This window comes from Coregonus clupeaformis, unplaced genomic scaffold (assembly GCF_020615455.1).
Source record: "Coregonus clupeaformis isolate EN_2021a unplaced genomic scaffold, ASM2061545v1 scaf0069, whole genome shotgun sequence".
Taxonomy (NCBI): domain Eukaryota; kingdom Metazoa; phylum Chordata; class Actinopteri; order Salmoniformes; family Salmonidae; genus Coregonus; species Coregonus clupeaformis.
Genome location: NW_025533524.1, coordinates 250,334 through 265,405, shown reverse-complemented (window position 1 = coordinate 265,405; position 15,072 = coordinate 250,334). Strand labels below are relative to the sequence as shown.

The 15,072-nt window shown below is 43.5% G+C and overlaps 2 protein-coding genes across 4 annotated transcripts in view; both read left to right on the top strand.

Moving 5' to 3' along the window:
* Positions 1-411: 411 nt before the first annotated feature.
* LOC121556170 (basic leucine zipper transcriptional factor ATF-like) lies at positions 412-11,150 on the top strand. The gene is made up of 3 exons (XM_041870063.1): positions 412-580; positions 3,075-3,179; positions 9,991-11,150. Exons 1-3 carry the CDS (start codon positions 512-514, stop codon positions 10,231-10,233), a joined length of 417 nt encoding a protein of 138 aa, XP_041725997.1. The 5' UTR covers positions 412-511; the 3' UTR covers positions 10,234-11,150.
* Positions 11,151-12,417: 1,267 nt separating this feature from the next.
* LOC121556164 (feline leukemia virus subgroup C receptor-related protein 2-like) overlaps positions 12,418-15,072 on the top strand; it is a 74,439-nt gene continuing 71,784 nt past the window's right edge. For all 3 annotated transcript variants that reach the window (XR_006658178.1, XM_045213000.1, XM_045212999.1), the window contains exon 1: positions 12,418-14,859. Coding sequence is in view for 2 of the 3 variants with exons in the window: in XM_045213000.1 (XP_045068935.1) it covers positions 14,251-14,859 (609 nt within the window). In the remaining variant the exon portion in view is untranslated. The remainder of the gene's footprint in view (positions 14,860-15,072) is intronic.

The following is a 15,072-nucleotide window of genomic DNA, read 5'->3' as shown; positions in this document are numbered from 1 at the left end:
GAATATGATATATTCCCCGCTGTAGATAGAAGAACGGGGTTCCTGTGGGGTTTACTTGATAGTAGACATGCCCCCTATAGGTTCATACCGCTATGCAAAATTTCCAAGGGTCATGTGACTTCCAGTCTGGTGTCACTAACCCTGTTTTTCTTCTTTTTTTTTTACCAGAAACCACATCAGACGCTGGCTGCTAATTAGGCAGACATAATGTGTGTGTGTGTGTGAGAGAGAGAGAGAGAGAGAGAGAGAGAGAGAGAGAGAGAGAGAGAGAGAGAGAGAGAGAGAGAGAGAGAGAGGGAGGGCAGGAGAGAGATAGGTATAGAGAGAGAGTGAGTGAATAGAGGAGTGAGAGAGAGAAAGAGAAAGAGGAGAGAACTAGTTCTTACTCATTAAGCGACCAACCAAGTTCAGCGTAGCACACTCTCTCTGCTGCACACACACACAGCGATACAGACACAAATAAAAAGCAGAAGTGGTGAGAGGAACAGGGTTTGGGGCAACGTGGTTGGCTATGGCTCACAGCTCTGACAGCAATGATTCCAGTTACACTAAATCCCCTTCGCCGGCGGGCAGCAGGAGGGTATGGACAACCTTTCACTATTTATTACCTTCTCTCTTTATAGCATTTATTCAGTTATGACGTGTTATCATTGGGATGTTTAGACATGGTAGATTTATTGCTTGGTACATCATTTCAATTTACAGACAGATGGGGCATTTACAGTCACGTGTTTTCAATAACATATTGTCGAGGAGTAATCATCACAATCATACTCTTATCATGTGCTCTGTATTGGGGTTGACACTCATTTTTGTCTTTACTGTGGTCATTTTCAACTCTCTCTCGCTCTCTCTGTCTCTCTCTCTCTCTCTCATGCACACATTGGCTTGTTAAATGACATGTTTTGGCGGGTCTGGTTGGTTTTTACGATTGGGCATCTAGGACGTGTCTTCTTCCATAGTATTTTGCTTTAGATTGAAATGTAGTATCATGCAGAAATGTAGAATCATGTAAAAATTTTGAATCGTGCAGAAATGTAGAATCATGTAGAACAACAATGAGGAGTTTCCTTGACAACAGTTATTTGTAAATGTACAGTGGGGAAAAAAAGTATTTAGTCAGCCACCAATTGTGCAAGTTTTCCCACTTAAAAAGATGAGAGAGGCCTGTAATTTTCATCATAGGTACACGTCAACTATGACAGACAAATTGAGAAAAAAAAATCCAGAAAATCACATTGTAGGATTTTTAATGAATTTATTTGCAAATTATGGTGGAAAATAAGTATTTGGTCACCTACAAACAAGCAAGATTTCTGGCTCTCACAGACCTGTAACTTATTCTTTAAGAGGCTCCTCTGTCCTCCACTCGTTACCTGTATTAATGGCACCTGTTTGAACTTGTTATCAGTATAAAAGACACCTGTCCACAACCTCAAACAGTCACACTCCAAACTCCACTATGGCCAAGACCAAAGAGCTGTCAAAGGACTCCAGAAACAAAATTGTAGACCTGCACCAGGCTGGGAAGACTGAATCTGCAATAGGTAAGCAGCTTGGTTTGAAGAAATCAACTGTGGGAGCAATTATTAGGAAATGGAAGACATACAAGACCACTGATAATCTCCCTCGATCTGGGGCTCCACGCAAGATCTCACCCCGTGGGGTCAAAATGATCACAAGAACGGTGAGCAAAAATCCCAGAACCACACGGGGGGACCTAGTGAATGACCTGCAGAGAGCTGGGACCAAAGTAACAAAGCCTACCATCAGTAACACACTACGCCACCAGGGACTCAAATCCTGCAGACGTGTCCCCCTGCTTAAGCCAGTACATGTCCAGGCCCGTCTGAAGTCTGCTAGAGTGCATTTGGATGATCCAGAAGAGGATTGGGAGAATGTCATATGGTCAGATGAAACCAAAATAGAACTTTTTGGTAAAAACTCAACTCGTCATGTTTGGAGGACAAAGAATGCTGAGTTGCATCCAAAGAACATCATACCTACTGTGAAGCATGGGGGTGGAAACATCATGCTTTGGGGCTGTTTTTCTGCAAAGGGACCAGGACGACTGATCCGTGTAAAGGAAAGAATGAATGGGGCCATGTATCGTGAGATTTTGAGTGAAAACCTCCTTCCATCAGCAAGGGCATTGAAGATGAAACGTGGCTGGGTCTTTCAGCATGACAATGATCCCAAACACACCGCCCGGGCAACGAAGGAGTGGCTTCGTAAGAAGCATTTCAAGGTCCTGGAGTGGCCTAGCCAGTCTCCAGATCTCAACCTCATAGAAAATCTTTGGAGGGAGTTGAAAGTCCGTGTTGCCCAGCGACAGCCCCAAAACATCACTGCTCTAGAGGAGATCTGCATGGAGGAATGGGCCAAAATACCAGCAACAGTGTGTGAAAACCTTGTGAAGACTTACAGAAAACGTTTGACCTGTGTCATTGCCAACAAAGGGTATATAACAACGTATTGAGAAACTTTTGTTATTGACCAAATACTTATTTCCCACCATAATTTGCAAATAAATTCATTTAAAATCCTACAATGTGATTTTCTGGATTTTTTTTCCTCATTTTGTCTGTCATAGTTGACGTGTACCTATGATGAAAATTACAGGCCTCTCTCATCTTTTTAAGTGGGAGAACTTGCACAATTGGTGGCTGACTAAATACTTTTTTTCCCCACTGTAGGTGTGGTCTGGGAATCAAGGCCGTTTGATGAAGGGATGAGCTGATAGACTTAACATTGCAATATTGCACCTGCAGGGAAGGGTTGGTTTGGGGTGGGTCTCAGATCACGCCTTGTTTCATGTCCTGAATACTTCAGTTCTCATGGTATCAGAATAACTCAGCTTTGTAGAAATGATGCGTCAGTCAAGTCATGCACCAGAGAGATGTCTCATCCTAGAACTGTCAATATTGTTATGCATGATTATACATTTTCAATCTATAATATCTACTGTATATTGGAATGAACCCTAATACTCCACCCGTTAGTGTAAGTTAGTTGGGGTGGGCAACAGTTACCGTCCTGTCAGGAAGATGACTCTTCCCCGTGTCTCTCCCCAGGGCTCCTCAGACAACATAAAGAAAGTGATGAGAAGGGAGAAGAACCGTATCGCTGCCCAGAAGAGCAGGATGAGACAGACCCAGAAGGCAGACAGTCTACACCTGGTGAGGAGGACTACCCACAATGCAACACACCGATGCATGTCTGGCTATGAGTTAGGAGGACTACCCACAATGCAACACACCGATGCATGTCTGGCTATGAGTTAGGAGGACTACCCACAATGCAACACACTGATGCATGTCTGGCTATGAGTTAGGAGGACTACCCACAATGCAACACACTGATGCGTGCGCCATGTCTGGCTATGAGTTAGGAGGACTACCCACAATGCAACACACCGATGCGTGCACCATGTCTGGCTATGAGTTAGGATGACTATCCACCAGGCCCTATGTATGGCACCATATCCAAGTACGACTGGGCTTGGCATTGGCAATCTAGCAGTGAGTCAATTGTGGCCTGAATAAAATAAATACACAGTCTACCCATGCAGTGTTCCCAAAACCTGCAAACTTTGGCAGGTCACCCCAAAAGCCGATTTATAACCTCTAAAAGCCTGGTCCCAGATCTGTTGTCTCCTTCTATAGCCTGGTCCCAGATCTGTTTACATTTTACATTTTAGTCATTTAGCAGACGCTCTTATCCAGAGCGACTTACATGAGCAATTAGGGTTAAGTGCCTTGCTTAAGGGCACATCGACAGATTTTTCACCTAGTCGGCTCAGGGATTAGAACCAGCGACCTTTCGGTTACTGGCACAACGGTTACTGGCACAACGCTCTTACCCACTAAGCTACCTGCCGCCCGTTGTCTCCTTCTATAGCCTGGTCCCAGATCTGTTGTCTCCTTCTAAGCCTGGTCCAAGATCTGTTGTCTCCTTCTATAGCCTGGTCCCAGATCTGTTGTCTCCTTCTAAGCCTGGTCCCAGGTCTGTTATCTCCTTCTATAGCCTGGTCCCAGATCTGTTGTCTCCTTCTAAGCCTGGTCCAAGATCTGTTGTCTCCTTCTATAGCCTGGTCCCAGATCTGTTGTCTCCTTCTAAGCCTGGTCCCAGGTCTGTTATCTCCTTCTATAGCCTGGTCCCAGATTTGTTGTCTCCTTCTATAGCCTGGTCCCAGATCTGTTGTCTCCTTCTATAGCCTGGTCCCAGATCTGTTGTCTCCTTCTATAGCCTGGTCCCAGATCTGTTGTCTTCTTCTATAGCCTGGTCCCAGATCTGTTGTCTCCTTCTATAGCCTGGTCCCAGATCTGTTTGTGCTCTTGCCAACTCCATTGCTGTCATTGTCGAGCCAAACAAGGAGTGGGCATGATAGCACAAACAGACTGGCACTCAGGCTACAACAAGTCAGTAACAGACTGGTTATGTAGTAATCAGACAGCCAGACGGATCAGACTGGTTATGTAGTAATCAGACAGCCAGACGGATCAGACTGGTTATGTAGTAATCAGACAGCCAGACGGATCAGACTGGTTATGTAGTAATCAGACAGCCAGACGGATCAGACTGGTTATGTAGTAATCAGACAGCCAGACGGATCAGACTGGTTATGTAGTAATCAGACAGCCAGACGGATCAGACTGGTTATGTAGTAATCAGACAGCCAGACGGATCAGACTGGTTATGTAGTAATCAGACAGCCAGACGGATCAGACTGGTTATGTAGTAATCAGACAGCCAGACGGATCAGACTGGTTATGTAGTAATCAGACAGCCAGACGGATCAGACTGGTTATGTAGTAATCGGACAGCCAGACGGATCAGACTGGTTGTGTAGTAATCAGACAGCCAGACGGATCAGACTGGTTATGTAGTAATCAGACAGCCAGACGGATCAGACTGGTTATGTAGTAATCAGACAGCCAGACGGATCAGACTGGTTATGTAGTAATCAGACAGCCAGACGGATCATTGATTATTGATTTACTAGGCCGGGGGAACACAGCGGAGCTTTATTTTCAAGTCCTTCAAATCGCAGGGACCATTTACCCAGTGAACCACTATGATAAGGTTATAAAGAAGAAACTGTGTTGTTGAAATCTGTGTTGGTCTGTGTTGATTGGTGTTGATCTGTGTTGATCTGTGTTGGTTGGTGTTGATCTGTGTTGGTTGGTGTTGATCTGTGTTGGTTGGTGTTGATCTGTGTTGATCTGTGTTGGTTGGTGTTGATCTGTGTTAGTTGGTGTTGATCTGTGTTTTATCTGTGTTGGTTGGTGTTGATCTGTGTTGATCTGTGTTAGTTGGTGTTGATCTGTGTTGATCTGTGTTAGTTGGTGTTGATCTGTGTTGGTCTGTGTTGGTCTGTGTTGATCTGTGTGGGTCTGTGTTGATCTGTGTTGGTCTGTGTTGATCTGTGTTGGTCTGTGTTGATCTGTGTTGGTCTGTGTTGGTCTGTATGAGATGAGATTGACAAAGTGCTGATGGACCATGTGGTGATGTGTCATCGTGGCTTCTGTTGGGCTCAACACTTAGGGTTAATCCCAAATGGCACCATATTCCCTATATAGTGCACTACTTCTGATTCTGATACCTATGAGCCCTGGTCAAAATAAATGCACTAAATAGGGAATAGGTTGTATTTGGGACGCCACCGTGGCCAGATCTCTGCCTGTTTGTGTTTGCTGCGGTGCTGAGTATTCATTATCACACGTGGGGGCATCAGAATGATTACTAATGATTATTACACTGAATGTTAATATCAAAAAATGTGTTTTCCCAGTTTTTTTCCTATCTGCTGTGGTAGTTCTGTGTAGCAGACTAGCAGAAGCAATACGACTCTACACCCGTTGTTCTCTGAAGCAGACTAGGTCTGCAACCCCAAATAGCACCCTATTCCCTATGTAGTGCACTACTTTTGACCAGGGCTCTGGACAAAAGTAGTGCACTTCATAGAGGAATAGGGGGTTATTTGGGATGCACTTAGCAGCAGTAATACAGCAGGTCATACAAGCACGTGACTGGAGGTATTTCAGGTGTAGTCAAAGTGAAAAGAACACAATCACTTTCATTTCAACGTCTCTTTCTGTTCATTGACTGGCTGGGTTTTAGTCACTGACTTTCACTGCTGTCGCTCTGTAAAGTCTAGTAGAGAACACCTATTTCCGTTTGTAGAAGCTACAAATACATTTAGTCTTAGCGGTTAGTGTTGCTGAAGAGAGGTAGAGTTGATCAATGGGACACCATGCAGTTCTGAAGAGAGTAGTGTTTATCAATGGGACACCATGCAGTTCTGAAGAGAGTATTGTTTATCAATGGGACACCATGCAGTTCTGAAGAGAGTAGTGTTTATCAATGGGACACCATGCAGTTCTGAAGAGAGTATTGTTTATCAATGGGACACCATGCAGTTCTGAAGAGAGTATTGTTTATCAATGGGACACCATGCAGTTCTGAAGAGAGGTAGTGTTTATCAATGGGACACCATGCAGTTCTGAAGAGAGGTAGTGTTTATCAATGGGACACCATGCAGTTCTGAAGAGAGGTAGTGTTTATCAATGGGACACCATGCAGTTCTGAAGAGAGGTAGTGTTTATCAATGGGACACCATGCAGTTCTGAAGAGAGTATTGTTTATCAATGGGACACCATGCAGTTCTGAAGAGAGGTAGTGTTTATCAATGGGACACCATGCAGTTCTGAAGAGAGGTAGTGTTTATCAATGGGACACCATGCAGTTCTGAAGAGAGTAGTGTTTATCAATGGGACACCATGCAGTTCTGAAGAGAGTATTGTTTATCAATGGGACACCATGCAGTTCTGAAGAGAGGTATTGTTTATCAATGGGACACCATGCAGTTCTGAAGAGAGGTATTGTTTATCAATGGGACACCATGCAGTTCTGAAGAGAGTAGTGTTTATCAATGGGACACCATGCAGTTCTGAAGAGAGGTAGTGTTTATCAATGGGACACCATGCAGTTCTGAAGAGAGTAGTGTTTATCAATGGGACACCATGCAGTTCTGAAGAGAGTATTGTTTATCAATGGGACACCATGCAGTTCTGAAGAGAGTATTGTTTATCAATGGGACACCATGCAGTTCTGAAGAGAGTATTGTTTATCAATGGGACACCATGCAGTTCTGAAGAGAGTATTGTTTATCAATGGGACACCATGCAGTTCTGAAGAGAGTAGTGTTTATCAATGGGACACCATGCAGTTCTGAAGAGAGGTAGTGTTTATCAATGGGACACCATGCAGTTCTGAAGAGAGGTAGTGTTTATCAATGGGACACCATGCAGTTCTGAAGAGAGTATTGTTTATCAATGGGACACCATGCAGTTCTGAAGAGAGTATTGTTTATCAATGGGACACCATGCAGTTCTGAAGAGAGGTAGTGTTTATCAATGGGACACCATGCAGTTCTGAAGAGAGTATTGTTTATCAATGGGACACCATGCAGTTCTGAAGAGAGTAGTGTTTATCAATGGGACACCATGCAGTTCTGAAGAGAGTAGTGTTTATCAATGGGACACCATGCAGTTCTGAAGAGAGTAGTGTTTATCAATGGGACACCATGCAGTTCTGAAGAGAGTATTGTTTATCAATGGGACACCATGCAGTTCTGAAGAGAGTATTGTTTATCAATGGGACACCATGCAGTTCTGAAGAGAGTATTGTTTATCAATGGGACACCATGCAGTTCTGAAGAGAGTAGTGTTTATCAATGGGACACCATGCAGTTCTGAAGAGAGGTAGTGTTTATCAATGGGACACCATGCAGTTCTGAAGAGAGGTAGTGTTTATCAATGGGACACCATGCAGTTCTGAAGAGAGTATTGTTTATCAATGGGACACCATGCAGTTCTGAAGAGAGTAGTGTTTATCAATGGGACACCATGCAGTTCTGAAGAGAGTATTGTTTATCAATGGGACACCATGCAGTTCTGAAGAGAGTATTGTTTATCAATGGGACACCATGCAGTTCTGAAGAGAGTATTGTTTATCAATGGGACACCATGCAGTTCTGAAGAGAGTATTGTTTATCAATGGGACACCATGCAGTTCTGAAGAGAGTAGTGTTTATCAATGGGACACCATGCAGTTCAGCTGAGGACACTTTCTTCATAAGGTCTATGGTGTCATGTCAAAATCAATGCATTTAGAGCTTCTAGAAGACATCTGTGCAACTCTTAACTCTTGAGGAAATATGTCTGTATTTAATAGAATGCTGGTCGAACATCGTTTTTTTTCAGTAGTTTAGAAAGACAATTTCGTTAAATCTACAACAATTTAACATTGTATTTTTCTTTGATGTCTTTTGCTCTGAGGTCCCCATGTACGTATATAAATGTTCCATTACAGTGTGGGCCTGCACATTATCAGGGCCAGATGTTCAGGGTTTAAGGTACGAGCTCTGCGTATCCGTGGGTGATCATGGCCTTTCACTCCCAGAGGTGTGGGGAACAAAACAGGTTAGATAGAATCGTTCCACTGTGTTCCTCTAAAGGTCGAGACAGGGCCAGGGTTAGAGGAGGCCTGGGTAAACCCCAGCGCTCACGTCACTTATCCTAACAACCCACTGACACGGATCCTTTACCAGAAATGACAGACGTTCTCTCCCCTCCTGCCCACGGCTACTACTAAACCTTATTTACACAGGAGAGAGAGAGAGAGAGAGACTACTACTCAGGAAACAGGAAACGTGTCACAGTGAGGGAAAATTCAACTTCCTGTTTATCAAGCGAGTTGAAGAAACCATAAAACCACAGAATATGCTTAGACTAACACGCCCTGTGATGAGGCCTGGGGTGAGCCAACATTGGTCCGTCCCCCTCTAACACGCTCTGTGAGGGAGGGCTGATGAATAAGCAGCCTCACAGAACTAGAGCAGATGGTTTACATAGAAGAATCACATAGACTGGATCTACCAACCACCACCACCCACGTACTGGGTTTCCACAAAGGTCATTGACTCTGAAATCTAACCAGATCTGATGGTGGAGTTCAGAAGAAAAACGCCTTGCTGCACGAAAAGATTAGAAGATTATTTGTTGACAAATGAATGACAGCAGCAGGGGGGATTTCTTTTGAATCATTTTTCCCATCAAAGCTGAAGTTACAGAAAGACTGATGATGCGTTGGTTGTTTAAACGATGACCTGAGATGTAATCCATGTAACCTAGGGTCGAACCATACAGGTCATTGGCATTCAGCATAGCAGTGCCACAAAATAGTTTAATTGTATTTTCACTGTACAGAGAAGAATTCATACTGAAATTTCAGTTGTGACCATTTGATAAATTAGGTCATCAGCTTCATTCATTTATTTATTCAGTTTGACTGATTCCTATTAACTGTCTGCCAAATACGAATGAGCCTCCCCCGAGTCTAGTTCCTCTGCAGGTTTCCTCCTTCTAGGGAGTTTCCTTGCTACTGTGCTGCAGCTTGCTCTTTGGGTTCTAGGCTGGGTTACTGTAAAGCAGGCTGGGTTACTGTAAAGCAGGCTGGGTTACTGTAAAGCAGGCTGGGTTACCGTAAAGCAGGCTGGGTTACTGTAAAGCAGGCTGGGTTACTGTAAAGCAGGCTGGGTTACAGTAAAGCAGGCTGGGTTACTGTAAAGCAGGCTGGGTTACTGTAAAGCAGGCTGGGTTACTGTAAAGCAGGCTGGGTTGCTGTAAAGCAGGCTGGGTTACTGTAAAGCAGGCTGGGTTACTGTAAAGCAGGCTGGGTTACTGTAAAGCAGGCTGGGTTACTGTAAAGCAGGCTGGGTTACCGTAAAGCAGGCTGGGTTACCGTAAAGCAGGCTGGGTTACTGTAAAGCAGGCTGGGTTACCGTAAAGCAGGCTGGGTTACTGTAAAGCAGGCTGGGTTACTGTAAAACAGGCTGGGTTACTGTAAAGCACTTTGTAATACCCAGTGATGTAAAAGGGCCTTTATACATACATTTCATTGATTGATTGGTTCCTATTGTTTCAGGAGAGTGAGAACCTGGAGAAGGAGAACACAGCTCTGAGGAAGGAGGTGAAGAGACTAACAGAAGAGGCCAAGTATCTCTCCTCCGTCCTGACTACCCATGAGCCTCTCTGCACCGGCCTGCCCCCCCAGATGACCCCTGACCTCCTCTACTCCCCTCATCATCACTCCGTCTCCCCCCACCACCACGGGAGCAGTGTTTTCCACCACCAGCACAGCATCGCTGTGTCGCACTACCAGCACTGATCACCACCGACCACCAGGGGGTGCTAAAGAGAAGCTGGAGAGGTTTACTGACCTTGGTAAAGTGGGTGAAGAGAGCCACTTGAACTAGCCTCGTTAAACCAGGTCAGTCTGGTTTCAAGAGGCTACACTTGAACAGGAGGAAGTTAAAGACTGGTGTTTTAGGCAGAATTAATGGTATCTTTGTTTCAATGGAACAGGCAGCTCTCATTAATGGTATCTTTGTTTCAATGGAACAGGCAGCACTCATTAATGGTATCTTTGTTTCAATGGAACAGGCAGCACTCATGAATGGTGTCTTTGTTTCAATGGAACAGGCAGCACTCGTGAATGGTGTCTTTGTTTCAGTGGATCAGGCAGCACTCGTGAATGGTGTCTTTGTTTCAGTGGAACAGGCAGCACTCGTGAATGGTATCTTTGTATCAGATCAACTATTTTATGATTTTAAAAGATGAAAAATGCTGCTTTTACACAGGCAGCCAAATTCTGATATTTTGCCCAATTATTGGCAAAAGATCTGATCTGATTGGTCAAAAGACGAATTAGTGGCAAAAGATCAGAATTGGGCTGCATGTGTAAACACAGCCAAAGGCACATAGATGTGAAATTACCATCTATGACTCGACCATAGAACCAATGGCTTGACTATGCAAATAGTCCATATCTACAGGACAGAAAACCAGCATGATTAAATATTACCCAGAACAAAGTTCTGTGGACATTTTTTATTGTACCATTGCTATTTATACAACAATGAAATTATTCCGTTTTACATTTCAAGTCATTTATATAGGCCTATTACAACGTGTTGCCGCAAGGACTGGGACGATACTAGTATCGCGATACTTGTTAGTATCGTGGCAAGGAAACAAAACACAAAGCAGATTTAACTTCTTTAGGAAATCAGCCCTAATGTTGGAAACAAACATCATGTTGTCGTCCAGAGTCACATTTATTTATTTTCCAAGCTATAGCACACAATATTTTACAAACAGAAGGTTTTTGATCGACCAAAGAATTTGATTTGCTTCCTGTTTCCATTTTTTGCCATGGAAAGAATATTGCGATACTCGTATCATCCCGGCCCTAGTTTTGTGTGCATTTCTCATTCTCAGGACTACCACTATTGCATATGACTGATTGGAGCATTGAAAAATAGCTTGAATCACTCAATGATGTGTAAAAAAAAAAAAAAAAATCATTCACAAAACAGTGCTGCTTTTCTAGTTTGATATGAATACATGTATATTCTGCCTAAGTGATACGTACAGTTTGATAATAACTTTGCTAATTTAAGGATCTACGTTCGAATCCTCTTGAATTTGTGTTTCGATTTTTTAACGGTCACAAGGTGGCGCTGTGTATCTATAAGTAATGAAGGGTAAGCCTTGGTAAGGTACGGCATTGTATGCTCCGATATAAATGATTATCTTATGGACTGGCACTGAGACAGGACTTACAGGGTCTAGTTTACCATCAGTAGTATTGTGCTTGTACTTTTTTAATGACTTTTTTTGAATGTTGTATTGAAAATGATTTTTTAAAAATGTTGTCTTACTGTACATTTAAAAATAAAAGATAGAAAGTTTGAAATTGTTTTAAAATGCAAATAGTGAATTTAGGGTTGGAAGCAAATGTTTTCGGCAATGAGCAAATGTCAGGTCTGCTGAGGGAAAACTTGAACGTTGTGAAAATTCTGTGCAACTTCCAGCGCGTGTTTACTGTGAACCCTGAGGCTGTACCCGCTTTAAGTTACAGTTTTAACAGTGGCCCAGTAGGCTACTGTGGCTATTTGATCGTAATGTAGGCCTACCAGAGTGGCCTACCATCAAAAACAATGGAGAAAATGCATCCCATAACATTTTAACATGGAAATAGCGGTTCTATTATTCAGCCTACAGTAGCAGCCAATGTGTGGTGTTCAATGTAGGACTCATGAGACTTTTGAAAAAAACATGCATGGCTTGACATTAACCTGTTAATCCACTTGTCCTTCAGACAAGGAGGTGACTGAAAATGTTGTTGTGTTGTTTGATGCAAGAAACCGCATTATTATTCGCATACCATTATTACAGAGAATCAGACAAATTATGCTGCCCTCTGCCTATTGGCTACTTAGTTTATTCAAGCCTGTCTCAAAATACAACGCTGCCCCTTTAAGACCAAAAAAAGGCTATTTACCCGACTTGCTTTTCAAAGATGTCTAGAAATGCACACATTTTGTGCTCTTGTAGGAAGTAATAACTCCTCCATTGCTGACTATAAAATGATCTATAACTGGGCTAATAACTCACTAACTAGCAAAGGATATGAACAAAACATGGCTACTTGCAACTCTTGCTTTGATCTCAAAACAAGCATATCTACTCGTGACCACAGCTGTAAATACAATCCAGTTCAAAGTAAACGGCACAGATCCATTTATGACAATAGTCTATTTGCATATAGGCCTACTGCAGCTCTGATTGGCTATGCCGCACCAGTCTAGAGGATGCACTGAGTCGTGCACAATAGAATCCTACTCCTATGCATTCTGCCTCCTAGTTTTCGTTTTGTTTCGGGATGTTGCATTGAAAGTGGCTAATATTGCGTTGATTCGATCACAATTGCCACAGTAAAGGGAAACAATGATAGTGTTAACTAGCAGGGGAAAACTCTAGAAAGTCGAGTGAAGTTCTATCTCCCGCTTCTCTCTGTGGGCAGACATTTCTCCTGCTCTCTGATTGGCAGTCCCGTGGGAGCTGCGCTTACACGCGCGCTTTAGAGGGGATGTTGGGTGGAAAGCCTCATGTTTTCAGACCAATGGTTGCTTACATTTTCAGACCAAATGGTTGCTTACATTTTCTCAACATGTAACATAACATTATCTATTTTATTCTAATTACAGCGCCATATTCTATTCGATTGTAAACTACTGTATTGTGTTGCGTGGTATTTTATCTCGGGTCAGTGGATGGTGTTTTGTGGAACTGTGTTGTGTGGCCTATACCACCAACAACAAAAATATACATTTGGCATAGATAGGTGAATGATTTTAGTCGGCAGACCAGAGTCGGATGTTCGGTTGCAAAATGTAGCCCCTCCCCCTATCTTGCCCAGTGCCAAATTTCAACACAGATGGCGGAGAGGGTTCAATGGGCAGGGGGTTGGTTGGCCCTACGTGGTGACGTAAAACTGGCGTTTACATTAGACGTGTTCGTTTTGCATGGCCCGGTGCCCCGGTCAGCGGAGTTTAAACGTTTTAGACCACAGGTGTCAAACTCATTCCACGGAGGGCCGAGTGTCTGCGGGGTTTCGCTCTTCCCTTGTACTTGAGCAATGCATTAAGGTCACTAATTAGTAAGGAACTCCCCACCCCTGGTGGTTTTGGGCTTAATTGAAAGGCCATCCATGGAATGAGATTGTCACCCCTGTTTTAGACAATTCCGCTATTGGTCCTTAAGGGAAATCTCCACTCACCCGAGGCAGCTGGCCATGCAAAACGAATGGCGCCCATTGATTCTTCGCTCGACGCTGACCTGAGTGACATCTCCAATCATTCTTTTAAAACAAATGTAGGGCTACATATGTTGAGTTTGAACTGCTTGTGAAAGTAGGCTACTGTTTTGTCAACAACAGCACAACAGGAACAGGAAAAAGTTCGCCTATTCAGGCTAGCTAGGCTACTTGTAATGTAGCCTATGAGTGATTTGTCTTGTCTACCCTTTGCACTTCGAATTATTTCTTGGTTGTTTAGCTAATTTTAACTTCACATATTCATCTCAGGGAATGTCTTTGCTTTAAACTGCTTTATTTGCTAACGTGGCATCAAATAGAAAGTGGTGTCTGTTGTAGTTTCTGATGGGTGAACTTCGAGAGGTGGTGTATCTGGTTTGGCTTGTGTCCCAAAACTAGAGTACTGTCAAAAGATCTGGGAGCTGTCGCATAGTCAGGCTACTCTGAACTCTCACTAAAATGTAAGAGAGAGGCATACGCGTCTGTATTGTATTCACCAGCACGTCTTAATTAATCAACTTCAACATGAGCGGCGAACAAGAAAAACCTTCCTTGGTTTATGGCGAAATCAACGACAATCAAAATGTGTCAGATCTGGAAAACATGACAATTATGAAGTCTGCCGGTGACAGCGAGGACGTGCGCATGGAGCACAAGATACAACTCAACCGGAACGGCGACGATACAACCCAAACCATCAAACTATACAAGCGACGATGGTTCATCGTGTTGCTATTCAGCTCGTACTCTCTCTGCAACTCGTTCCAATGGATCCAGTACGGAATTATCAACAACATTTTCATGAAGTTCTACGGGGTAGAGTCTTTCACCATAGACTGGATGTCAATGATATACATGCTGACTTACATCCCCTTCATATTCCCAGTCACCTGGCTACTGGATAAGAAGGGTCTCCGTGTTATTGCGCTGGTGGCTACAGCCATGAATTGCGCGGGGACTTGGATCAAAGTGACCAGCGTGAGACCCGACCTGTTCGCGGTCACCATGCTCGGACAGTTCTGCTGCTCCCTTGCGCAGGTGTTTATCCTCGGGATGCCGTCGAAGATCGCCTCGGTGTGGTTCGGATCGGAGGAGGTGTCCACCGCTTGCTCCATCGGGGTCTTTGGAAACCAGGTATGTTATGTAGTATAAGGTCCAATAAGTTAAAAAGTAATTGCAGATGTAGCTATTTGATTATGTATTCAGTCATTTTGAACTATCTTAATGATTAGTCACTTATCGGAATGTTCCAGATTACTCCACCAATGTGTCCATTTGACGCAGTTGGTCATTGCGCAGTTACGCAAGACTCAAGCCACCGCCGGCCTATATTGGCCAGTTGGTCAT